Source organism: Nicotiana tabacum, chromosome 19, assembly GCF_000715075.1.
Source record: "Nicotiana tabacum cultivar K326 chromosome 19, ASM71507v2, whole genome shotgun sequence".
Taxonomy (NCBI): Eukaryota; Viridiplantae; Streptophyta; class Magnoliopsida; order Solanales; family Solanaceae; genus Nicotiana; species Nicotiana tabacum.
The window spans coordinates 71,787,600-71,809,823 of NC_134098.1; the positions used below are offsets into that span (position 1 = coordinate 71,787,600).

The 22,224-nt window shown below is 35.7% G+C and overlaps 3 protein-coding genes across 5 annotated transcripts; 2 read left to right on the plus strand and 1 right to left on the minus strand.

Annotated features, from left to right (window-relative positions):
• Positions 1-249: 249 nt before the first annotated feature.
• LOC107824158 (pheophytinase, chloroplastic-like) lies at positions 250-4,737 on the plus strand. 2 transcript variants are annotated; one of them, XM_016650897.2, is made up of 6 exons: positions 250-387; positions 977-1,706; positions 2,402-2,628; positions 2,891-3,082; positions 3,166-3,322; positions 4,337-4,737. In XM_016650897.2, the coding sequence occupies exons 2-6, from the start codon at positions 1,005-1,007 to the stop codon at positions 4,574-4,576; spliced, it is 1,518 nt and encodes a 505-aa protein (XP_016506383.1). In that variant the 5' UTR covers positions 250-387; positions 977-1,004; the 3' UTR covers positions 4,577-4,737.
• A 545-nt stretch (positions 4,738-5,282) lies between these two features.
• Positions 5,283-16,011, minus strand: LOC107824172 (T-complex protein 1 subunit theta). 2 transcript variants are annotated; one of them, XR_001656803.2, is made up of 14 exons: positions 15,620-16,007; positions 14,471-14,733; positions 14,239-14,385; positions 13,996-14,157; positions 12,368-12,445; positions 11,710-11,843; positions 9,033-9,105; positions 8,868-8,945; positions 8,656-8,778; positions 8,314-8,408; positions 8,014-8,223; positions 6,619-6,678; positions 6,074-6,131; positions 5,283-5,751 (listed from the first exon to the last, which is right to left on the minus strand). XR_001656803.2 is itself a non-coding variant. In XM_016650915.2 (13 exons), exons 1-13 carry the CDS (start codon positions 15,753-15,755, stop codon positions 5,683-5,685), a joined length of 1,626 nt encoding a protein of 541 aa, XP_016506401.1. In that variant the 5' UTR covers positions 15,756-16,011; the 3' UTR covers positions 5,283-5,682. The 2 variants fall into 2 exon arrangements, 1 of the variants encoding a protein (XP_016506401.1); XM_016650915.2 differs by lacking the exon at positions 6,619-6,678 and having other exon boundaries at positions 15,620-16,011.
• Positions 16,012-17,232: 1,221 nt separating this feature from the next.
• LOC107824180 (disease resistance protein RGA2-like) lies at positions 17,233-20,991 on the plus strand. The gene has a single exon (XM_016650928.2). It carries the CDS (start codon positions 17,503-17,505, stop codon positions 20,833-20,835), a length of 3,333 nt encoding a protein of 1,110 aa, XP_016506414.1. The 5' UTR covers positions 17,233-17,502; the 3' UTR covers positions 20,836-20,991.
• Positions 20,992-22,224: the final 1,233 nt, after the last annotated feature.

The following is a 22,224-nucleotide window of genomic DNA, read 5'->3' on the forward strand; positions in this document are numbered from 1 at the left end:
CTTATTGTATAAATAATAACAATATATCCAATGTATTCATAGAAGTGATATTATTATCCAATATTAGGAAGACCTTACCCCTACGGTCCTATCTTGTGCGCTTTGATAAAAAAAAATATAATAATATAAAAAGTCATAAAAAAAACAATAACAGCGATATAATTAATTAGCGTGTCAAATTCTCATTTATCGCAATTTTCTTGGTTTCTAAAGAGATCCCATGCTTTTAAGCAATCTCTTGTCTGGAGTCTTGTAGAATATATATAATTAACTAACAGTCCGCCAACTGAATATTAAAATAAGGCAAAAGGGAATGTTTAAAACCCATATTCTCTCCTAGACTCCTGGAGATTCTGCTGATCAATTATCTCGCATAGCTGATTAAAGGTAATATTTTATGCGTTATTCCTTGTTTATACTTTCCCTAATACTAAGAGTTAAGTTCTGTTTATATTTTCCTTTTTTGTGATTACTATAATTGATAAATTGGATCTTTGGGTATTGAGCTTTGTGTTAATAAGATTGGTTGTCTAATTCCTTGGTGTTTAAGTTCATTAATTTGGATTTTATGTTTCCTTTCTATTTCCTTATTAGCAAAAGAATTATGAAAAATCGGTCTTTTTTGTTTGTCAATTTCCAAGTAAGTTATTCTTGTATGATCTGATTTTCCCCCTTGTACCCAGATGGATGAATCCAATTTTTTTTTTTTTTGGATGATGTTGTAGTTAGAAATGAGTTTTAGTCAAGAAAAAAGGAGGTAGAATTTGTTTGAGTAGTAAAAGAATCCGGTCTTAGTTGATTAATCATATAACCTGACTAATTGAGCTCTTTGAAGTGATAATTACATGTGAAGAAGTAAATTACTGACACCTATAGTCCTTTTTCTTGAGTTGGTTGCATTATTATCCTGTACTTTTTAGCTTATTCTTTGATAATAAACTAAACGCTTTGTTTTTTGATACATTCTTGATTTTAGGTATTCATTATAGAAAGCTAACTCCAGGATGGAAGTTCATTCTTGCTATTCTACAACCTATTATTGCATTGTAAATGTTAGCAAATGTCTAATTTCAAATCAGGCAAAGTTTCCCATAGTAAAAGAAAGAAGGTTGTATTCTGGTTTAGATGTTTATAGCATAAAGAAAAAGAGGACTCAGAGGCTTACTATCACCGCTCTGAAAGGATTTGACAGTGTCGACTCAAGTCTCTTGAGTGAAAGCTATAACTCAGATATTATAGATGGGAAAGTTGGTACCCAAGATGTGATTGGTAGTGCTAAATCAGTACCAAAGGTTATCGTTCCCAGTTTACCTGATGAAACTAAAGCCGACTCGGTTGCTGTGGTCGATAGCTGCTTGTGGGAATGGAAACCCAAACTGAAAGTTCATTATGAGAAATCTGGTTGTCAAAATGTTAACTCAGCACCAATACTTTTTCTTCCTGGTTTTGGTGTTGGTTCCTTTCACTATGAAAAGCAATTAAAGGATCTTGGTTGTGATCACAGAATATGGGCATTAGATTTTCTTGGACAAGGGAAGTCATTGCCATGTGAGGATCCAACTTTGCAGTCCAAAAGATTAGATGAATCTGAGCGTGATGGAAACAATGCCGTCTGGGGTTTTGGAGATGAAGCAGAACCTTGGGCGAAAGAACTTGTCTATTCTGTTGACTTATGGAGGGACCAAGTACGCTATTTCATTGAAGAGGTACAGTTTCTGTCTTTGTCCTTATGATTTTCCTCTAAGTGGTTATTATGCAGACTTAAGCATTCGCATCGATGTATTGCTGGCTTTTCACTTGCGTGCTCTTTCTGTTAAAATTACTTTTTAAATATTGAGTGTACTCTGGTTCGTAACTGTTGCTCATTAAAGCATATAATTACCTGTTCTATTCCGGGTCATGTATCTAGTATTATTCATAGGAAGATGAAATTATAAACATTTGTAGAAGGCTTACGAGCACGTTATTGATGCAGTCGATGATAGTGTGCTACATTATAGCAGACTACCATTCCTTGGTACTTTTATGTTTTTTGTTTGACTTCTGTATAATTGCTTGGCTATAACTTCACTTAATGCTATATGATCCGAGACTAAAGGTAGGCATGTCTTTTTGTATAACACTATGTTGTTTGTTCTCTATTCTTTGGAAGATAACTTATAGTTGATTTCACGTGTAATGTTTCTCCTATGCTCTTTTTCCTGTTATTACAGTTTTGTTATTAGACACAACTGGATCTTCTGTGAAGCTTAATATTATTTGACTAAACAGTTAATCCTTATGGTGCAATCGGCTTCTTGAGAAGTCTTCCAAGTTATTGATTGGCTTAGACTTAAGGGATTGCTTTTAGAATAATCTCTCTCATAAGTAACGAATAAACCCATACCTGTTGATGGTGCAGGTTATTAAAGAACCAGTCTACATTGTGGGAAATTCACTTGGTGGATATGTTGCCCTCTACTTAGCAGCATACTACCCTCAATTGGTGAAAGGTGTAACCTTGCTGAATGCGACGCCATTTTGGGGATTTCTTCCTAATCCTGTTAGATCTCCGAGATTATCTAGATTGTTTCCATGGGCTGGGACTTTTCCTCTTCCCGACACTATCAGAAAGCTCACAGAACTTGTGTAAGTGCTGTGACTTGCTCTTTTGATTATGTGGTTTCCTAATCCCATAAACTTATATGCTGAGGGAGATGATCCTTTTGGTCTTTTTTATGTAACCAACGGCGTCTTGTCACATTTTGCAACTTACATTGAATAAAATGCATCAATCTTTGATAATTTGATGTTCTTTCATTATAAGAGGAATGTAATATGGCTTGTCTCCATGTTAATCACATTTGGCTTTTGTTCAGTACTCATACTTATTCCCCTACTTCAATTTCAGATGGCAGAAAATTAGTGCTCCCGAGAGCATTGCAGAGGTGCTTAAACAAGTTTACGCTGATCATACCACAAAAGTGGATAAAGTTTTCTCCAGTATTCTTGAGGTAACAGAACACCCTGCAGCAGCTGCATCCCTTGCCTCAATATTATTCGCTCCTCGGGGACAACTAAGTTTTAAAGAGGCACTTACTGGGTAGGTAAAGCAAGTATTACTTAGCTGCATTTGGCTTCTCTTAATGTTCGGAAAGCTCAAATCTTTCACCTTGCTATTTTTAGGTGTCGAATGAACAATGTGCCCGTTTGTCTCATGTATGGAAAAGAAGACCCCTGGGTGATGCCTTTTTGGGCGCTACAAGTGAAACGACAATTGCCTGAAGCTCCATATTATCAGATTAGCCCTGCTGGTCACTGCCCCCATGATGAAGTCCCAGAGGTAGACCGTCTTTACACATCTTGTTTTGACATTCTATCTTGGCTATCAATGTGCTTTTTCGTTGTTACCATCTCTTCATAAGATATTCTTCTCTGTTTGTTACCTAGTAAGATATTCCAAGATTTAATCCAAATATATTGGCACACGCAAATAGATGAATGGTTCCTGTTATATTTGGACTTGAAAGTATAAAGGGCAGCCCGGTGCAAAAAGCATCCCGCGTTCACACAAGGTCCAGGGAAGGGTTGCATCCCAAGGGTGTGATGCAGACAGCCTACCTTAATGCAAGCATTAGTGGCTGCTTCCACGGTTCGAACCCGTGACCTATAGGTCACACGAAGACAACTTTACCTTTGCTCCAAGATCCCCCTTTTTGGACTTGAAAGTATCACATAAAATAATAGAGAAAGTGCACTGTCAATCAAATGCAAAAGAAAAAGTTTGAATTTTGTCCGGATATGCTCCATTGGTGCTAGTAAGCTTGCCTTGCTACTCAGGATGCTCTACCATGTTGAAACAGACGCCACTTGAAATGATCAGTTATCATATTGACTTGTCTAGGGCCATATGCTGAGAAGTTTATTTATTAATTTTATTGTTATACGACAAGAAATTTGTTTTTTATTCTTGCTCCTTTTCAGCCACTGAAATATATAAATTTCTCCCAGCCCCTTACCTAATCCTACTGCATGCTTCTTGAACCAGGGTCTGAATCCCTACAAGTTCGCATATCTAAGTGATTTTGTTAACTAAAAGATGAAGAATATACATTTCTTCGACTACTCATCATAAAGTCTTTGAATTGGCCTTTTTAGTTAGTCTTTGAAACATAGCAGAACCAGAGATCAATCTAGGGTGAGTATTGTGGATTCAACTGAACCCTTATTTTTGCTTGAACTATGTGTATATATATAATAAGATTACAATCATTCTGAACGCACATTAACTCTATGCTGAACACATTGGCTATAGATATTGGATTCACCTCTGAATATAATGATATTACATGTGCAGATTGTGAACTTTTTGCTGCGTGGATGGATCAAGAACATCGAATCGCATAGTTCAGTCGCATTGCCTCTGCTTGATAGTCCAGAAAGCATCGAATATGACATTGTCAGAGACTTGGAATTTGTTCGGCAAGGAATGAAAAAATCAGTAAGAGTGCAGTTTTACGGGTCAATGACTTCTCAATGGGAGAAGCTTGGGATGTTTCTAAAATCTCGATTCCAATATGGAGTTTACTCTCCATAAGTGCACATAACTTCATTCATTTTTTTCTTTTCACATATCATGTGTGTGATAAATTCCCACCGATAGTAAGCTGAATGTTTTTAGGCTACATAAAAATTTAGCAATGTAAATTCTAATATAGGTCAGCATATATAACTTTTTTCTCTTGTCACTGGATTAAATCATGCTTATGATTGCCCAAAATGCTTACATGAACAATAGGTTTTTCTCCTCGTCTTTGTTACTCGAGCAAGATAAGAATTACTATGTCAACAATCAAGCTTACTTAGTCCTGCTCCTATAATTTTCTTTTGATCTTAATAGCTCAGGCATTTGTCTGTTATTTCTAGAGTATAGATCTAACTTTCTTCAAGGGATTATAATGAAAGTGAACGATGTACGTTCATTATTGAAACAGTAAATCTATGAAATTCATCAAGATTATGAGTAACAAGTACTTCATTTAAGGGTAACAATATTAAATCAATATGGTTGAGTTACACGTGGTTTTTTCTTCCTACAAGAGAATAGGTCACTTCCCATCAGATTTTGGAAGAAAAAGCGCAAGCTTTAAATATTTATGAGCACCATCATACAAAAATGTACGTATTTGGCGGATCTCATCAGATTTCAAACCAGGGTGGTAATAAATACCAAAAAAGATAGCTCACGAGAGTAATACAAACACAAAATAATATAAGTGTGTAAGCTGCAAAACGAACCAAAATTTAAACAAGGATTATGTATTGTTCCTATTAAAAATGGTAGAAAAAATGTTTGACCTTCCCACAGCTGACTTCTTCACTTTGATACACTTCGAAAAAAAGGTGTCTTGTTTTACAATGAAACATCATCAACCTGTTTGATTTAATTTGTTCTCTTTAACTTCTGTCTTTCTTGCTTGAGTTTGAAGAATCAGTCTCACGAATCACGATTACAAGTTAGGCTCATACACTACAACTTTAAAGAGTAAAACCGAAATTACTGAATCACACAAACCAAAAAGTGAACCAAACCACACAAGTTAGTATGGTACTGATATAACATTTTTAAAATCGAAACAAAAAATACTGAACCGAATTCTTTCAAAACCGTACTAAACCGACCCCTAAATTGGAGATTAAAGATTAATCCTCATCCATCCCTGCTGGTTGATCTCTCCTGCTTGGACCCCCAGCTGGTTTTGACATTATAATCTGCAGCAAAAAATAGATGATTAAAAAGAAAAGTAGAGAAGGCAAAAGAAGCCTACGCAAAATTTAAAACAGAACTTAATAAAAACTACATTAGCAAACAAAAAAGCAAGTCAAATATGAACGTCAATCAGTTTGTATCAAATATGAACTGAAGGTAACAAAAGAGCTCTTTCTTATCCCTTTTCATCATCGATGATCGAACTTTAATCTAACTAATACTCAGAGATTCTTCCATGCATCTGTATCAAGCCAACTAATACAGAGTGTGCACTTCTCAGGAGTAAAACATGAAATGAATAGCTAATGCAGAGTAATAAGTTACCTGGTCTACCCGAAGCACTGTGCAGACAGCATCAGCAGCGTATTTTAGAGCAAAAAACCTGCTCAAAAGGACCAAGATGCATTAGGGAATAGGGATTAGCATAAAAAGCTACTGAATCCACCAAAAAGGAACTTACTCGGGGTACAGAATATATAATCATGAAATAGTAGTTTATCAGGAAATAAACAAATCAAATAGTGATGACAATAAGAATAGTAACATTAGTGTGCAAGGGGAGGACCCAATTTAACTTTTTTAACTAATAAATCAATATATATTTTATCGATAATATATCAAGATCTGATCACCATATAACATTGTTGTTTCACTACTACATATTAAGTCTCTCAAACCAGCCATTTATACATTAATAGTGTCCTCCAGTAGTCCAGCCTCCTAACACAAAAACCAAACGAAATGAGAGCTTTTACGATTGACACTTTCAAATTCTACTATTCCTTCTATCCATACCGACCAAAAGACTTATCCTTAAAAGCATAACTCCATACCGGCCAAAAGTTACATAATTGAGCAGTCGTCCATACCTTTGTTTTCAGCGTCCATTTTTTTTCACCCTCTAGCTTGCCATTGCTTCAGCCATTATTCTAAGAAACGCAATTGATTGTAACATATGGAATATATCAGGCTTCGTAATTCCGAAGAACAGCTACTAGTATATAGTAGAAGATGATCCATATTCACACCATGCATCTTACACAAACAATACCAACTATAGTACTTAACTTCAAGATGGCATCCCACACTGCACACCATGTGAAAGAAAGTCACCTTTTTCGGTGCCTCTGTTTAGCAAATCTTCCATATGGTTGGTTGGACTCCACCGACTACGAAATTGCCTTTTGAAACTAAACCAATAATCTGAGTACTCTTTTGAAGTCTATATAAGACAGAATGAAGGGACCTACAGCATGCTGAGAAGCCATAGCGCGCTAAACACTAGCTTGTCAATGCAAATTAATGTCTTGTTTCTTCATTATTTATAAATAAAAAAATGATCTTGTTTCCATCATTGCTTTTGTTTTACCCAAGTGTCCAACTCAGTTGTTACCGGACAAAAAATCTAATACTCCCTCCGTTTCAATTTATGTGAACCTATTTCCTTTTTAGTCCATGCCAAAAAGAATGACCTCTTTCCTGATTTGGAAACAATTGTTTCCAAATTTAGAAAGGGGTCATTCTTTTTAGAACGGACCAAAAAGGAAATAGGTTCACATAAACTGGAACGGAGGTAGTAGTAGGAAGGATTTTCCCATTCTTCGCTGTCCCCCTCTCAATCAGCTTCTGCTTTCTAAGTAACAATGCATCTCCTAACCTGTGGATCTTCCACCTATTACTTTCTGACAAGCCAATAGGCGATTGCTTCTGTCCTTCCATCCAGCAATCAAAATATCCAACAAAAAAAATGTAAGAAATCCAAGATTCTCTCGGAACTGAAAAGAGAACCTCGTTCCCTACAGTTTTACAGTGACAATTGCCTTTAGGAGACGAAACAAAATTCAACCCGATCTACAATTGTTTTACTACAATTGCTTTACCCAAATTCTAGGCTTAAGTTACTGAGTATATCAGATCATCCTTGGTTTCACAGTCGTAATCAGAAATGAGCGGTTGGCAGCCGAAATCTCTAGGGAATTGCTCACGATTGATAGAAGAGTCTCTCTAGAAACTAGCTATATAATTAACTTACCCAATAATTGTAAAAAAAACAACTGTACAAACATTAACATCAGGAATATGTCATTGAATGCTACTCCAGTCCTATTGAATCAACTATAGACATGATAGCGGAAATTTATTTAAGAAAAAGATAGAACTGAACAAGCACAAGTGAGAAGATCTAGATTTTTGTGTTCGCGTAGGTCCTTTCCAGCACATCTTACTGAAAGAAGAAAACAAACACCAAGAAAAGAGCAGCTTACTTGGTAACATAGAGGTCCCATATACTCAAGGCAGAGATATCCTCACAGACACCTTTCTCCAAGTTAAGGCCCACTTTGGTATTTCCAGACGCATGTTCAGCATACAAGGATGATACAATCTCCATTGCATTGAGGCCAGCATTCTCAGCTAGCGTTTTAGGAACCATTTCAAAGCATTCAGCAAATTTTGCTATTGCATATTGATCCAGCCTGAAAATAGCGATGGAGTTACACAACAGAAAAGTTGGGCTGCAGTGATAGGTGAGCTCATACGCAAAGAAAAAGCAACAAAAACAATACCCAGTTTCTTTGAAAGAAAATTCTTTCAGCTTGCTAGCCAGCTCAATTTCAGTAGCAGCAGCTCCAGGTACAATCCGACTGTCCCTGCACATTGCCTGAAACAAACATAGAGCAATCAAAGCATTCAAGATTATAACCGGACACAATCATAGCTATCCATCATTTGTCAATGCCTCAATTATAGTAATCATGTTTCAAAATGTAATTCTGAAATCCAATTCTATTTCCAAGCAATACCTAACAATGAAGGGACAAGTAATCACAACAGACTATTATGCATGCATGAACCTCGAAGGAAAAGAGCTAGCAGGTGATAAATATTTATGTTTTTACTTCGGCTACCTTGTATGTATTTACACCATCATCAACGGCTCTTTCAAGGTCATCCAAGATACTATCAGTGCTTCCCCGCAGCACAACAGTGGAGACAGAATTTCCACCTTCTTCATTTCTCACAACTGTAACCTATATTACATATTTAAGGAATCAGATTTACTGCTAATCCCAGCTAAACTGATGAACCTGAATGTAAATATAATATCTAAGATAATTACCCTAACACCGCCAATTTCCTCCACTGAAACAGAATCAACATAGCCAAGGTCATCTGCATTTGGCTGGCTAAGCTTTAACTGTTTTCACAATCAAAGAAAAATGTTATAAGAATTTTAAGTGTTATCTTTTTAACATAAATCATGAAACAGTTCCAGTTTGCTTACAAGCGCAACCGCCCCAGTAGTACGGCAAAAACGGCGGAGTTCAAACTTGGAGCTGATTTTCAATACCATAAGCCTGCAAAAAACAAAAATGAAATCTCGATGTTACCTTCCTCAAAAAAAAATGAAATCTATATGAAGCAGTTCCAGATTACACAAGGGTAGATGTAAAAACATTAGCTAGTCTAAGAAGCAAAACAAAATCAGAAGAGGTCATTAAAACGGTCTGGTTTGCATAAAGCAAAGACTACCTATGAATTCGAAAGAATTTTCTTTGAGAGGCAACAACACTGGAATCTATATGAAGCAGATCAAGATTATACCCTGGCAGATGTGAAAACAATAACTAGTCTATAAGCAACAATAAAATCAGAAGAGGTCATTAAAACGGTCTGGTTAGCATAAAACAAAGACTATCTAATGAATTCGAAAGAATTTTCTTTGAGAGGTAACAGATTCTCTCTCTTTTTTTTTTTTGGGGGGGGGGGGGGGGGTATAAAGGCAACAAAATCTATCAGCATGTAAAAAGGAAATAGTTTTAACATCTCCTTCCAATTGCTCAAACAAGCGAATTTCCTCTATCTGGAGAGGAAATAGTTTTAATGTGTCCTTTCATGGCACTAACTGTTTTCAGTATATCTTCACTATTAGTGGCAAAGGAACCAAATCAACCCTAAACAATTTGAGGGTCAACTGCTTTACTGAAAAACTTGTGCGCTGAGTTATATCACAAGCATTTTAACACGAAGACACAATTACTATAGTCAGTTCAAAAGTTTCCCTTTCTATAATGAAAAGCTTCAACTAAATATAGTACAAGTCCAACTAGTTAAATATGAAGCACTGAATGTACCAAAAAAGCACATGTGAAGCATAGGAAGATTAGCAACATAATGAGAGCAATAAAAATAGACAATAAATTACACAAGCCAAAACCTTTTGAATTGCTACTTAATGTAGAATCCCCTAAAGTCCCTTTCTTTTTATCCAATGAACAGGAAGCTCAATTAGTCAAAACCAAAGGATACCAGCCATAAAGCACTATATGATGCTTATATGAAAGCTATGTTGCGCGGACTCTCCAAAATACTGTGGCACCCGTGTCGGATTCTCCAAAAATACACTGCTTTTGGAGAATCCGACACACAATCGGCGATATTTTCGGAGAGTCCGAGTAACATAGTATGAAAGAGCTTAATTGTTGGTTGGATAGTTGAATTAAGAGGAGAAAAAGGCCAAGTTAGGAGGATCTGCTTTGCCAATTATCGACAATCCCAAGCAAGATGAGAAAGATTTTATAAAATCACACTCCCTACTGAGAAGCTAAAGAATTCTATTGTCGAAAATCTAAGAGAATATCAGTCACCATAGTTGCACAGATTTTTTCGGGACAATAATCGCTTTTAACTTTATTTTTAAACACAGTTTGAAACCATCTTGGTGTATTTTGAAAAAAATTTAAGATAATCCTCTGATATAAATTAAGAGTATCATGGGTACGTACATGTGCGGATAAATGACCCATAATGACACCCCCCCCCACACACACACCCAATTAGCTTCTTTTGGCTGCTCATTTCCAGAAAATCATACAACTCCCCGGAAACATATTTATAAGGGAAAAGGGCCAAATATACCCCTCTACTTTCATATATTGTCTATATTTAACCTCCGTTATACTATCGGGCCAAATTTACCCCTACGGTTATACTATCGGGCCAAATTTACCCCTACAACCAGCAAACTTTTAAAAATACCCTTTGATCTGTTAAGTAATCCAAAATCTCCCAAATTTCTTTTATTTAAATTACTTGTTGCTCTTCTTGGTCCACTATTTTTGAAATAATTGCCATTTACCTGCTTTCTGAATTAGAGAAAAAAAAAAGAGAAAAATATTAAATAATACAACCGAATAAACAAAGTATAGTAAATTGAAAAATCTAAATTAGGTAGCTTTTCTAAATTCTAAAAGTATTTACAACATCCCAATTTTAATGAATTCGTTGCACCAAATGTATGGAGACTTTGCAAGTATTAGTGATTGAAGTTGAAATTCCTCGGAGACTTTACATTGTCTAATTTAATTTTGCTTTAATTAAATGCCTACACATTGTGCACTTTTAAGTTAGTCGATCGAACTCTATACTAACCAGGCAATGACAAAATATATTTGAATATACAAGTACATACATGATGATCAGCTGCATATAGTACACAATAAATAAACCCACTAAATTCTACGGTATGTATATGATTGAAAAATAAATAAAATTCTAAACCAATTTTATTTATTACAAGAAGAGAAATGGGTGCACTGGTAATTAAAAACAAATTATGAATAATTTGTATAGTCTAATAACTTTAGCATTCAAATCAATAGTAATTTTTGAAAATAATGGAGCAAGAAGAACAACAAGTGATTTAAATAAAAAGAATTTGGGAGATTTTGGATTACTTAAATATCAAGTGGTATTTTTAAAAGTTTGCTGATTGTAAGTTAAATTTGGCCCGATAGTATAACGGTAGGGGTAAATTTGACCCGATAGTATAACGGAGGTTAAATGTAGACAATATATGAAAGTAGAGGGGTATATTTGGCCCTTTTCCCTATTTATAAAGTACACAAAAAGGCCCTAACTAATAACATCATATGCAAAAGGAAATACAGTATTTGTCTTACCTGTAACGCTCACAGAAATGTAGAGCCATCTCTCCCACAGCTCCTCCACTGACAATGACCTTGGCACCCGAGTCAGCAACTGCTTTAATAAGTTCCTCCACCTTAGCTTCCTCGGTCTTTGCATAATTTTCAAGCTGCAAATACAAGAGACAAAGAGATTACTGATAAAAGTTGAAAGACAAATAGGTAAATAAAATAAAAGGGAAAGACATTTGGAAATAACTTCTTTTGGAATTTAAATGACTTGAAGTTTTAAGATCAACCATGTAAGAAAACCATGACGTACAAATAAAGAATCTATGGTACTTTTTAATTTGCAAATCACTTCGTAGTAAAGCAATTCAGAGTGGTGCTAATCCTAGACTTCAAAGCCTAATCCTACAATTCATGTACATAGAAAATTTATTCCAACAGAGGCCACACAAATCAGTTTTTTTTTTTGAAAAGGTAAAAAAGACCACAGAAATCAGATTGAAATCAGAATTAGCATTTCCTGTCTTATAACAAATAAATGCATCATCTATCATTTTTTATGTTCACCGCCGTTAGTCAATTAACATCTCTTAACTCCATCCAGAAACAACAAAATACTTGTGCATAGACTTTCTACACCAATGAGACTTCTTAATTAAAAAGCAATGTAGTCCCTATGAGTTACCTGCTCAGCACTATGAATAAGAACTGTTCCTTTCGTTTCAGTCGCAGATGTATCAACGCCTTGAACGAAAACAGCAACCTGCATTGGAGTAGATGGTTAGTTAAGCAAAAAAACAAGCGAAGGCTGAAGCTAAGAGGATGACAGTTCAACTGTGTGTATGCTAATGTAGCCAGTCATTACAACTACAACTAGGGACCAAACCTGAGAGGACATTTTTTGATAATGGTAACAGTAATTAAGCAATACAAGCCAAAGCAAATCACACGAGAACAAGCCAAGATTTTCCATGCATACAACCAGCAAGCAAATACTCCTTCCATCCAAATTTATGTGGCGGTGTTTGACTCCTCACGGAGTTTAAGAATGGAAAGAAGACTTTTGAACTTGTGGTCTAAACAAACCATAAATATTTTGTGTGGCTGTAAATCAAATCATCAAGGGTAAAGTAGGAATTCTAATGTTAAATTATTCTTAAATAAGGAAAGGTGAAATTCTTTTTGGGATTGACTAAAAAGGAAAGAGTGCCACATAAGTTGGGACGAAGGGAGTACCAAACATAGAGGATCAAGGAAGCACATATTCATTTTGTTTTAGAAGTATGCATTTCCAGCCCATATCGAGTAACTTCTGGATTATATCTCCAACCCAGTAGCTTTGTCCCATCTGCTTTTGGGGGGAGGGGGTGTTAAGCCCCCAATATGTATGACACAACCCTTATCCTAGCATTTTCAACTACTATAGTCCCCTTAGTTACGTGAAAAACTCGTGTAGTGTCCCCAACGGATGCTCGAAAAGGATGAAGAAAAACGAATGAGGAACAACGAAAATTTGGTTTGCGAAAACAACAATCCATGGAAGAAGCAGGTGCTGGGGTTTAGTTCTGATCCTTTATGATGTGAAGGCAAGGAAAAGCAAGAGGGTACAGGAGGAAAGCAGTTATCCAGGAAACGTGAGAAAATATTGGACGTCACTTCAACCCGAAAATAAGTAGCGAGCGGTTTTGGAGAGGAAGCTCACCTTAGGTAGGGATGAGAAAAACTGAAGATTGTGTCGGAATACAGGCATCCAGGTATAATCAAACTATTAAGTTTTGAAGCCCAAATCTTCCAGCAAGCCACGCAGACTAACAATCAAAACTGGTGCAGCAAGACCACTGAAATTACTAATCTTCTTACGGTGGGACTTAGATTGTAGATTGTAAATATCATCCATTATAAACTGCATCTTCATATAACTGGTTGGTTTACAACTCACAATTCTTGTATCATGTCGAAGAAACTATTTTTATATGAAGTATGTTGAAGAAACTGTTTTCAAAAAGTAAACAACCACACCATCCTACAACTACCATATAGCAGTTTTATCCGCTCAAGAAATGAAAGATTAGGAAGAAAAAGCTGAAACAGACCTTACTTATTCAAAAAAAATAGAAAAGAAGAAAGCTAAAATAAATCTTGCAAATGGGTGAACATAGCACAAAAGGCAAAGTGAAGGTGAAAATCTGAACTACAATCAGACAGGGTAACAACAGCTGAACCTGAATAACAAAGGGAAATGGAAATAGACTGTAACATTTTAACTAGACTTCACCGTAAAAGAATTTCTGGAATGAGTTTGTAACAGCTCACCTTTGCCTTCTCTATCCTCTTTATGCTCCCAACTGCATCACTTTTCAACACCATACCTCTGACTATGGAGGAATTATTCAAACCCCCGCCCAAGAGCTTTGCAACCCGTACATTATCCACATTGAAGTTTGCTGGATTTTTAGGGCACACTTGAATGCAAGCCTACACAACAAGAATAGATGAATTAGAAAGCAAGACGGCTAAAACCCACCAAGAATGTTACGAGAAGAGCAGGTCATGTACCCCAGCAACAAGAGGACACAGGACATCCTCTAGTCCAAACTGTTTGCTGGCAACTGCAGATTTCATTCGTGAAATAACTTCATTCTTGTCTGTGACATTCATATTTTCAGAACCTTTCTCGACTAACCCATCCAATAATTCAATTGTCTGCAAGGGTGGAGCACTAGCGAGTAAATCTCTGATCACTAGTCAATGTATAGTAAGCACGATTAGTGTAAAACATATAATGTACCTTATTTATCGCCTTATTATAACCAATGATAATCTCACTAGGGTGCAACCCCATCCTGATGAGCTCCTCAGCACCTTGGAGGAGCTCCCCGGCAAATGAAACAGTCAAATTAGCTCCATCGCCAATCTCCTCTTGCTGTGCCTTTCCAGCCAAAACCAATATCTTGGCAGCAGGGTGCTGGACCTCAAGTTCATTGACAATAGTGGCAGCATCATTTGTGACAAAAAGCTTGTCCAGATGGTTGATAACCATCTTATTCATACCTAAACAAATAAATGACAAAAAGATGTGAACAAAAGTAACTTATCTAAAAGATAATAGAAAGGAGCATGCATGGACCATCATGTATTCCTGATAATTACAAACACACTCCTTCAGAGTTCAAAAACTATATTAGTCTTCCCCAATTTAACTTACATATTGCTAAGTTTGGTGAGCTCCCTTGACAAAATGTCTACTTTATTTATCTACTTAGATTATTATTTTTTTAAAGCACCTCAGCAACTAACAACTATTAAAGTGAAATGGGAAATAACCATAAAAAATATAATAAAATGGAAAAAAAACTTGTATCCTGCCAATGGTTATTTATCAGACTAACGTTATATCAATTTTACCTTTGGCCAAGGATATAAAAGCAATAGGATAATCATTCACACCTTCATCTCTGAAATATTCAAAACCTTTGTGATGGAGGTAAAAATCCTTTTAAAAAATGTTTATGCTCTCTGCAATCGTATAAGTAGAAAAATGGTTCAATTTTCGAGAATACGCCATAAAGGGATGACAAGATACAGATTTTAAGATGTTATCCGTAGTTACTGCATAATTTTGTCAATAAATGCATCACTACGATTTTTCTTCTTTGTTGTGCGATTTTTAAAGAAGTGCTGTGCATTTTTATTTTCATGTATAGGATTAAAGCATTACATTAGCATTATCCATCAAAAAATGCCACTTTCTTAGTAGATTGACTATGAAATGATACCCATTGAACAAAAAAAGTGGTCAGCAGCTAATTATCCATAACTTATTTTTAACATACACATTGCTTATCCAAAAAAAGAAAATATTATACAAACAAATCTCATTGAAACAGATCCTATTTAACAATATTGTGTAAAAATAAGATCTCGGAAAAGGAAGTACCGTTTGGGCCGAGAGAAGTTCGAGTAATAGCGGAGAGCTGTTTACAAGCATCGATATTTTTTAGGACAGCTTCGTCAAGACCTGAAAGATGCTTGTGGCCTTCTTTCAGCATTCCTTGTATTCCATAGGGCTGCATTTTTCTTGATCTCGTGAGAGAGACGACAACTACTACTTTGTCTACTCTTCCTTAAACCCTAGCAAACGCTGTAAAGGCTTCTTTTGTGTGTATAGTCCAGAAAAGAAGAGGGAAACCCAAATAAAGCCCTAATGGACATTCTCCTATTAGCCTGTTAAATATTTTAATGACGATGCCAAAAGTTAAAAAGGGGTCATTTCCTAAATATTTAACCAAACTAGACTAATAATAAGTTAAGAAATAAGACTAAACATTTGTTTGGATGGTTGTTACTCATCCTATATTGTTATCTCAAAATATATTTATTTTTATTATTTATTTAAAATAGATTGTATTGTATTATTAAATTTATTATTCTGGAATATTGAAAAGCCACATTTTTTTATACAACTGGATGGGTGTAGTGGGATTGTTTCATATTTTTCTTTTCAATTGTGTCCTTACTTATTATTCCATAATTTTATTTTTCCTTTATCATATTTTATACTTACTCTTCCCAAATACGTATTATGTATTATTTCTGCCGTCGTTCTCACTTCAAGTTGTGACTCGTTCTTGGCTTTGGAAGCCATTACAATAACATCAGTAATTTGCAAATATCTTCCATATGTTAGTTTTCAAACTATTTTTTCTTTATTTAAGGCTCAGATTATATTTTTACTTTCATATAATTTTTATGTGTAATTCTTAGTAAATTTAATATTTAAAACAATAGAGGGTATTTTATAAACTTATCAGTTATAGTACAATACGATACAGTCAAACCAAACAGCAAAAATATTATTTAACAATAGCATACGATACAATCTACCCAAACATTATATCCATAAAATGATACAATACAATACAATATAATACATTATAAAATGATGGGTTATAATGTTGCAAACAGAGTGTAGGGCATGTTTCTTTTAATTTAAGATGTTTCAATGGGGAATAAATATTTGATTATATTTAAATTCGAAGTGTGACTAATTAAGGTTATATTTTCTCAATATTTGAATGTGTATAGTTTATTAGAGTAAAATTTAGATAAAATTAAATATTATATCAACAAAATATAGAGAATCTTTGTTTATATGGTGTAGCAAAAATTATTTGTTTGATAAAACACATTTTAAAAGCACGGCGATAGTGGCCACTAGCAACTAGTGGTGCTAATTAATTTATTAATAGTGATGTTTCTGTGGTGGTGATTGCTAATGGATGGGCTAGTAAAACCAGCTTACATATGGTAATTATGGAATGATAGTTGGTGGTTATGCGGTAGTAGCCGTGGATACATGTTTGTCTCAATTATTTAATTTTAACAACATCAAAAAGGAAATTCATGATAAAATACAACAATTAATACTTTTAAAAATATTTAAAATTCTAATAATTTTTTTTAATTCTATTGAAAGATATTTTCAAAAAATTATTCAAAAGCCAATTGATAACAGCTAAAGTTACAATTCGAACCTCCTATTGTACTTTCATTTAGTATTTGAACCAATCGATCCTTACAAATTGTTGATATTCAAATTTGGAGCCAATTGATGAATGGAGAAATTATTGGTTAGTTGACACAAATCACCAGCTGTTACGACTGTAATAAATTGTGGAGTTTATTAGTTGACTTACTATTTATTTGACTCATAGTCTTCGCTATAGTGCGATCAAGAAAACTAGCATTTCATCTAAGGAAATTACTTGTTGTTGTTGATACTCTCACAGTCATAGGCACCCACAATTTTCAGTAGCAGCCATGGCAGAAGCAGTACTCTCAGCTCTAATGGAAGTCCTTTTCCAAAAGATATCTTCCCAAATTTTCCAAAAAAATGGACTGCTAGGAAGTACAAAGAAGGAGATGATAAATCTGCAGAGCACAGTATCAACAATTCAAGCTGTACTACAAGATGCTGAGGATAGGCAAATGAAAGATAAAGCGTTGAAGAACTGGCTGGTGAAGCTCAAAGACATTGTGTATGAAGCAGATGATTTATTGGATGAATACTTGACTGAATTGCTCCTCCATAAGGTAATTCTCGATGACCGAGAAACCCATTATTGTGTTTCCTATGCTGTGACTTCTCTTTATCTGAATGGTACTTTACTTTGTCTGGGTTACCGTATGAAGTTGAAACTGAAAGAAGTTGGAGAAAAGTTAGAATTGGTTGCAAATGAGAGAACCAAATTCCATTTTAGGGATGTTGTTTATCAGAGATGCTTTTCTTGTGAAAGACTACAGTCAGACTCTTATGTAATTGAATCAAAGGTTTTTGGTAGAAATAAGGATAAAGAAAACATAATCAAGCTATTTATAGAATCTGATGTACCGGTTGTTAGCATTGTTGGAATTGGAGGAATTGGGAAGACAACAGTTGCAAAATTGGTTTACAATGATGCTTTTGTAGAGGATAAATTTGATACAAGAATATGGGTTTGTGTCTCAAAAGGATTTGATGTGAAAAGGCTTCTTAAAGCAATCATAGAATATGCCACTGGTAGTAGTTGTAACCTTGTAGAGATGGAGGCGATCCTGCGGCGTGTCCAAGCGCTAATATTGGGCAAGAAATTTTTGCTTGTCCTAGATGATGTATGGGATGATGATCATGAGAAATACGAGAGACTAAAGAATTTAGTTCACAATGGTTTGGATGGTAGTAGGCTGTTAGTGACTACTCGAAATGAGAAGACTGCGCTACTGATGGGCACAGCAAATCCATATCGTTTGGAAGGCCTTTCGGATGATGATTGCTGGTCCTTGTTTCAGGAACTGGCATACAAGAATAGGCAAAAAGAATTATTAGCTCTTGAAGAGCTTGGGAAAGAGATCGCCAAGAAATGTAGGGGAGTTCCTTTAGTGGCAAAGGCCCTTGGAAGTTTAATGTGCTTGAAGAATCAGAAATCTGAGTGGTCTTTCATCCGAGATTGTGCAATGTGGGATCTTATGGGACATGAAGACGGAGCTGGAAGTCTTTCGGCCCTAAGATTAAGTTATGAGTACTTGCCGACACATCTGAAACAATGTTTTGCATATTGTTCTATATTTCCTAAGGGCTATAGGATAAATAAAAACACCTTGATATGCCTATGGATAGCGGAAGGATTTGTTCCATCCTCTGAAAGCATGCCACCTGAAGAAGCTGGGAATGGTTATTTCAATGAGTTGTTGTGGCGCTCCTTCTTCCAAAATGTGAGAAGAGATTTTGATGGGAATATAGTTGACTGTGACATGCATGATCTTGTCCACGATCTTTCCAAATCTGTAGGTGGTGTTGATTGTTTAACAACAGAATTTGGCAAGGAAGTTATTATTCCTGCGGCCACACGCCACTTATCAATGCTCGGGAGTGAGATGGTACCCAAAAAACTTGGCATGTTGAGGAGTGCTCAAAAGCTGCGATCATTTCTTCTTTTGGATGGGCAGAGAAATATCACGAAACTATCCAAGAGATTCTTTTCGAGCTTTAAATCTGTTCGGGTATTAGATTGCAGTGGTAGTCGGATAAAGAAGTTGTCTAAGTCAGTTGGTACTTTATTACATCTACGGTACCTCAATCTTTCACATACTCTGCTAAAAACATTGCCAAAGTCTATCTGTTGCCTCCTTAATCTTGAATCTTTAATACTTAAGGATTGCAACCATCTGATAGAACTTCCGGCAGAAATTAGAAAGTTGGTGAACCTTAGACATCTGGATATATACGGATGCACATCCTTAACCATGTTACCTGGTGGCATTGGAAAAATGAGATCCCTGCAAACATTGCCAGTTTACATTGTTAGCAAGGCTGCTGCTAGTGACATTTCCGAGTTGCAGAGACTTGATCTTCATGGTGAATTAATGATAAAGAACCTTGAGAATTTGTCCGACGAGATATGTGCCAAAAATGCTAACTTGAAAGGGAAGAGGCACATCCGATTTCTAAAGTTAATATGGGATCAAGTTGAAGAAATGGGCACAAGAGAAAATGTTGAGCGCATTGTTGAGAGCCTTCAACCAAATTCTGATTTGAGCAAGTTACACATAGAGGGTTATATTGGTGCAAATTTCCCCAGTTGGTTGATGAATATATACTTGGTACACATTGTGGAAATCTGGCTTTTAAAATGTCACAGGTGTGTGGAGCTGCCTCGACTAGGGAAGTTGCCTTTTCTTGAGGTTCTCACTGTTGACGGGATGGATTCTGCAATGTATTTCTGCAATATTTCTGGTGAAGAGGATTCGGCAACTCAATTTGCATCACTGAAGCAACTGACCCTCCGGAATATGCCCAATCTATTGGGATGGTCAGTTAATAAAGATCATAGTATTCTTCATTGTCTGAAGAAATTTACGTGCGAGGCATGTCCCTATTTGAATAAATTGCCAGATCTTCCCTCTCTTGACTCATTAGAATTGTCTGATTGTAGCAGTGAATTACTAGTAGAGGCAGCAGCCAAGATTACCTCCCTTACTCATCTTATGATCAGTGGATGTTTGGAAATTCTACACTTGCCTGAGGGGTTGCTGAAAAATAATATCAATCTGCTTTCCGTGGAAATTAGAGATTGTGCGGAGATTCAAAGTCTTTCGAGTGAGCTGAAAGTTCTTCCTTGTCTCGAGTCATTAAGCATCAGTAACTGTAACAGTCTCAGTTCTGTGCTCGATTCATGTGGACTTGAAACTTTGAAGTCCTTGTCCATTCATGGTTGTCGTAACATTAGCCTGGAAAAAGGATTACAAAGTTTACAGGTTCTTCAATATGCATCACTCTCTGACTGTGAAAACTTGACAATCTTGCCGATGACTATGCAAAACCTTACATCTCTCCAAACTCTGCATATATGGAGCTGTCCTAAGATGTATATGCTCCCAGAATGGCTAGGAGATCTCATTTCTCTTAGAGAATTGGAGCTGTGGTACTGTGAAAATCTAAGTTCTGTACCAGAATCAGTGAAAAAGCTAACCAAGCTTCAGTTTCTGTCTATATGGGGCTGTCCAAACTTGGGAGTAAGATGCAGAAAGGATGTCGGAGAAGATTGGCACAAGATAAAACATGTCCCATTCATCAAGATTAATGGCCCATATATCCAAGCTATGACAGGTAAGTGATGCATATTAGATCAATTACTTTTTCTGGTTTCACTGAAACAATCAGAACATTATATACTCTTACTTCTCATTTTGTTCAACCTGAGTTGAGGTTCACAGAGATTAAAAGAAATATAGTATTATGGTATTAATATAAAGTACTCCAGTTTTGTTGTATGTTAGTTTGACTTTTCTTGATGATGGTTTTGCATTTTAAGGAGGATGTCATTTTATTCGACAAGCTAAAGTAGATAGTTGGTAAAACCAACATGGAATAACATAAGTATAGTAAAGGCACTGTTTCTTGCTTTTGATATGGAAAAGAATTCGTCCTTGACAGTCTGAACCTCATATCGGACTGGGTTTACGTTGGCTAGCAACATTCTGCCACCCTTGTTATTCATTGGAACTTAAGACCGACTATAATTTGCGAGCATAGGTAGAGTAATTGTTATTAAACTTGCATTAGTTATTGGGTTTGCCAGGAGAATTTTATGTTTCGTGAAAGATTTGTATGTTAGTGGAGAATTATTGTGGGAGTTAAGATCCTCTAGTTTGTGGGAGCCCTTGAATTTTTGCTAGATAACGTGGAGAGAATCCTTAATTTAAAAAAAAATAAAAAATTATTGAGTATTGAAATGAAATACGTCCAACTAGAGTAGAATGGATATAAAGGATTCATATAGCCGATTAGTTTGGGTTGAGCAAAGTTAAGTAGTCATTAAATGATTTTGAAACTAAAATGGCTTTTTAGCGAGCAAAGTTAAGTAGTCATTATGTGCTTAGCAGCCAGATATCATTCATCTGTTTTCCTTGAGATCTTTATGTTTATACTTGTTTTCCCTTTATCTTTATAAATGAAACTTTTTTATAATTGTTTTTTTTTGGTTAAATTGAATTTTTTGAAAAAGATCATACGCTTAACTACATGTGGTTCTAGAAATTAAAAGCTGCGAACAAGATAGAGCACTTCCTTTGGCTTGTTTATTCTGCGTAGGCTGCAATTAGGTGGAAAATGATGAGCATATCATCCTAATGTAAGTATGAAAAAGCTGTTTGGATCAATGGGGGAATTTCAACAAAATACCAACAGTACTGCAATCGCTTCAATCCACCCCTTCGGTGAAAAAATTCCTATGAGTATACTCAAAGTGAATTATCTAAGTGCTCTCCTTTGTCTCATTATTCATCTCGTAATCATTCATTTCCGCCCCTGAAGCTAGCTCCTCCTCCTCCTCCTCATCCTTTTGGATAGAAGCCTCCTTGGTCCTTTTTACATAAAACTTTTGACCGCCCAAGCAGGGCGGCTCAGTAGCATCTGAGACCTAAAGTAGAGCACTAATATTAGCTAGTTTAGGGATCTTACACAAATAGCCACCCATATTCATTGTTTACTTTTTCTAGCCATAT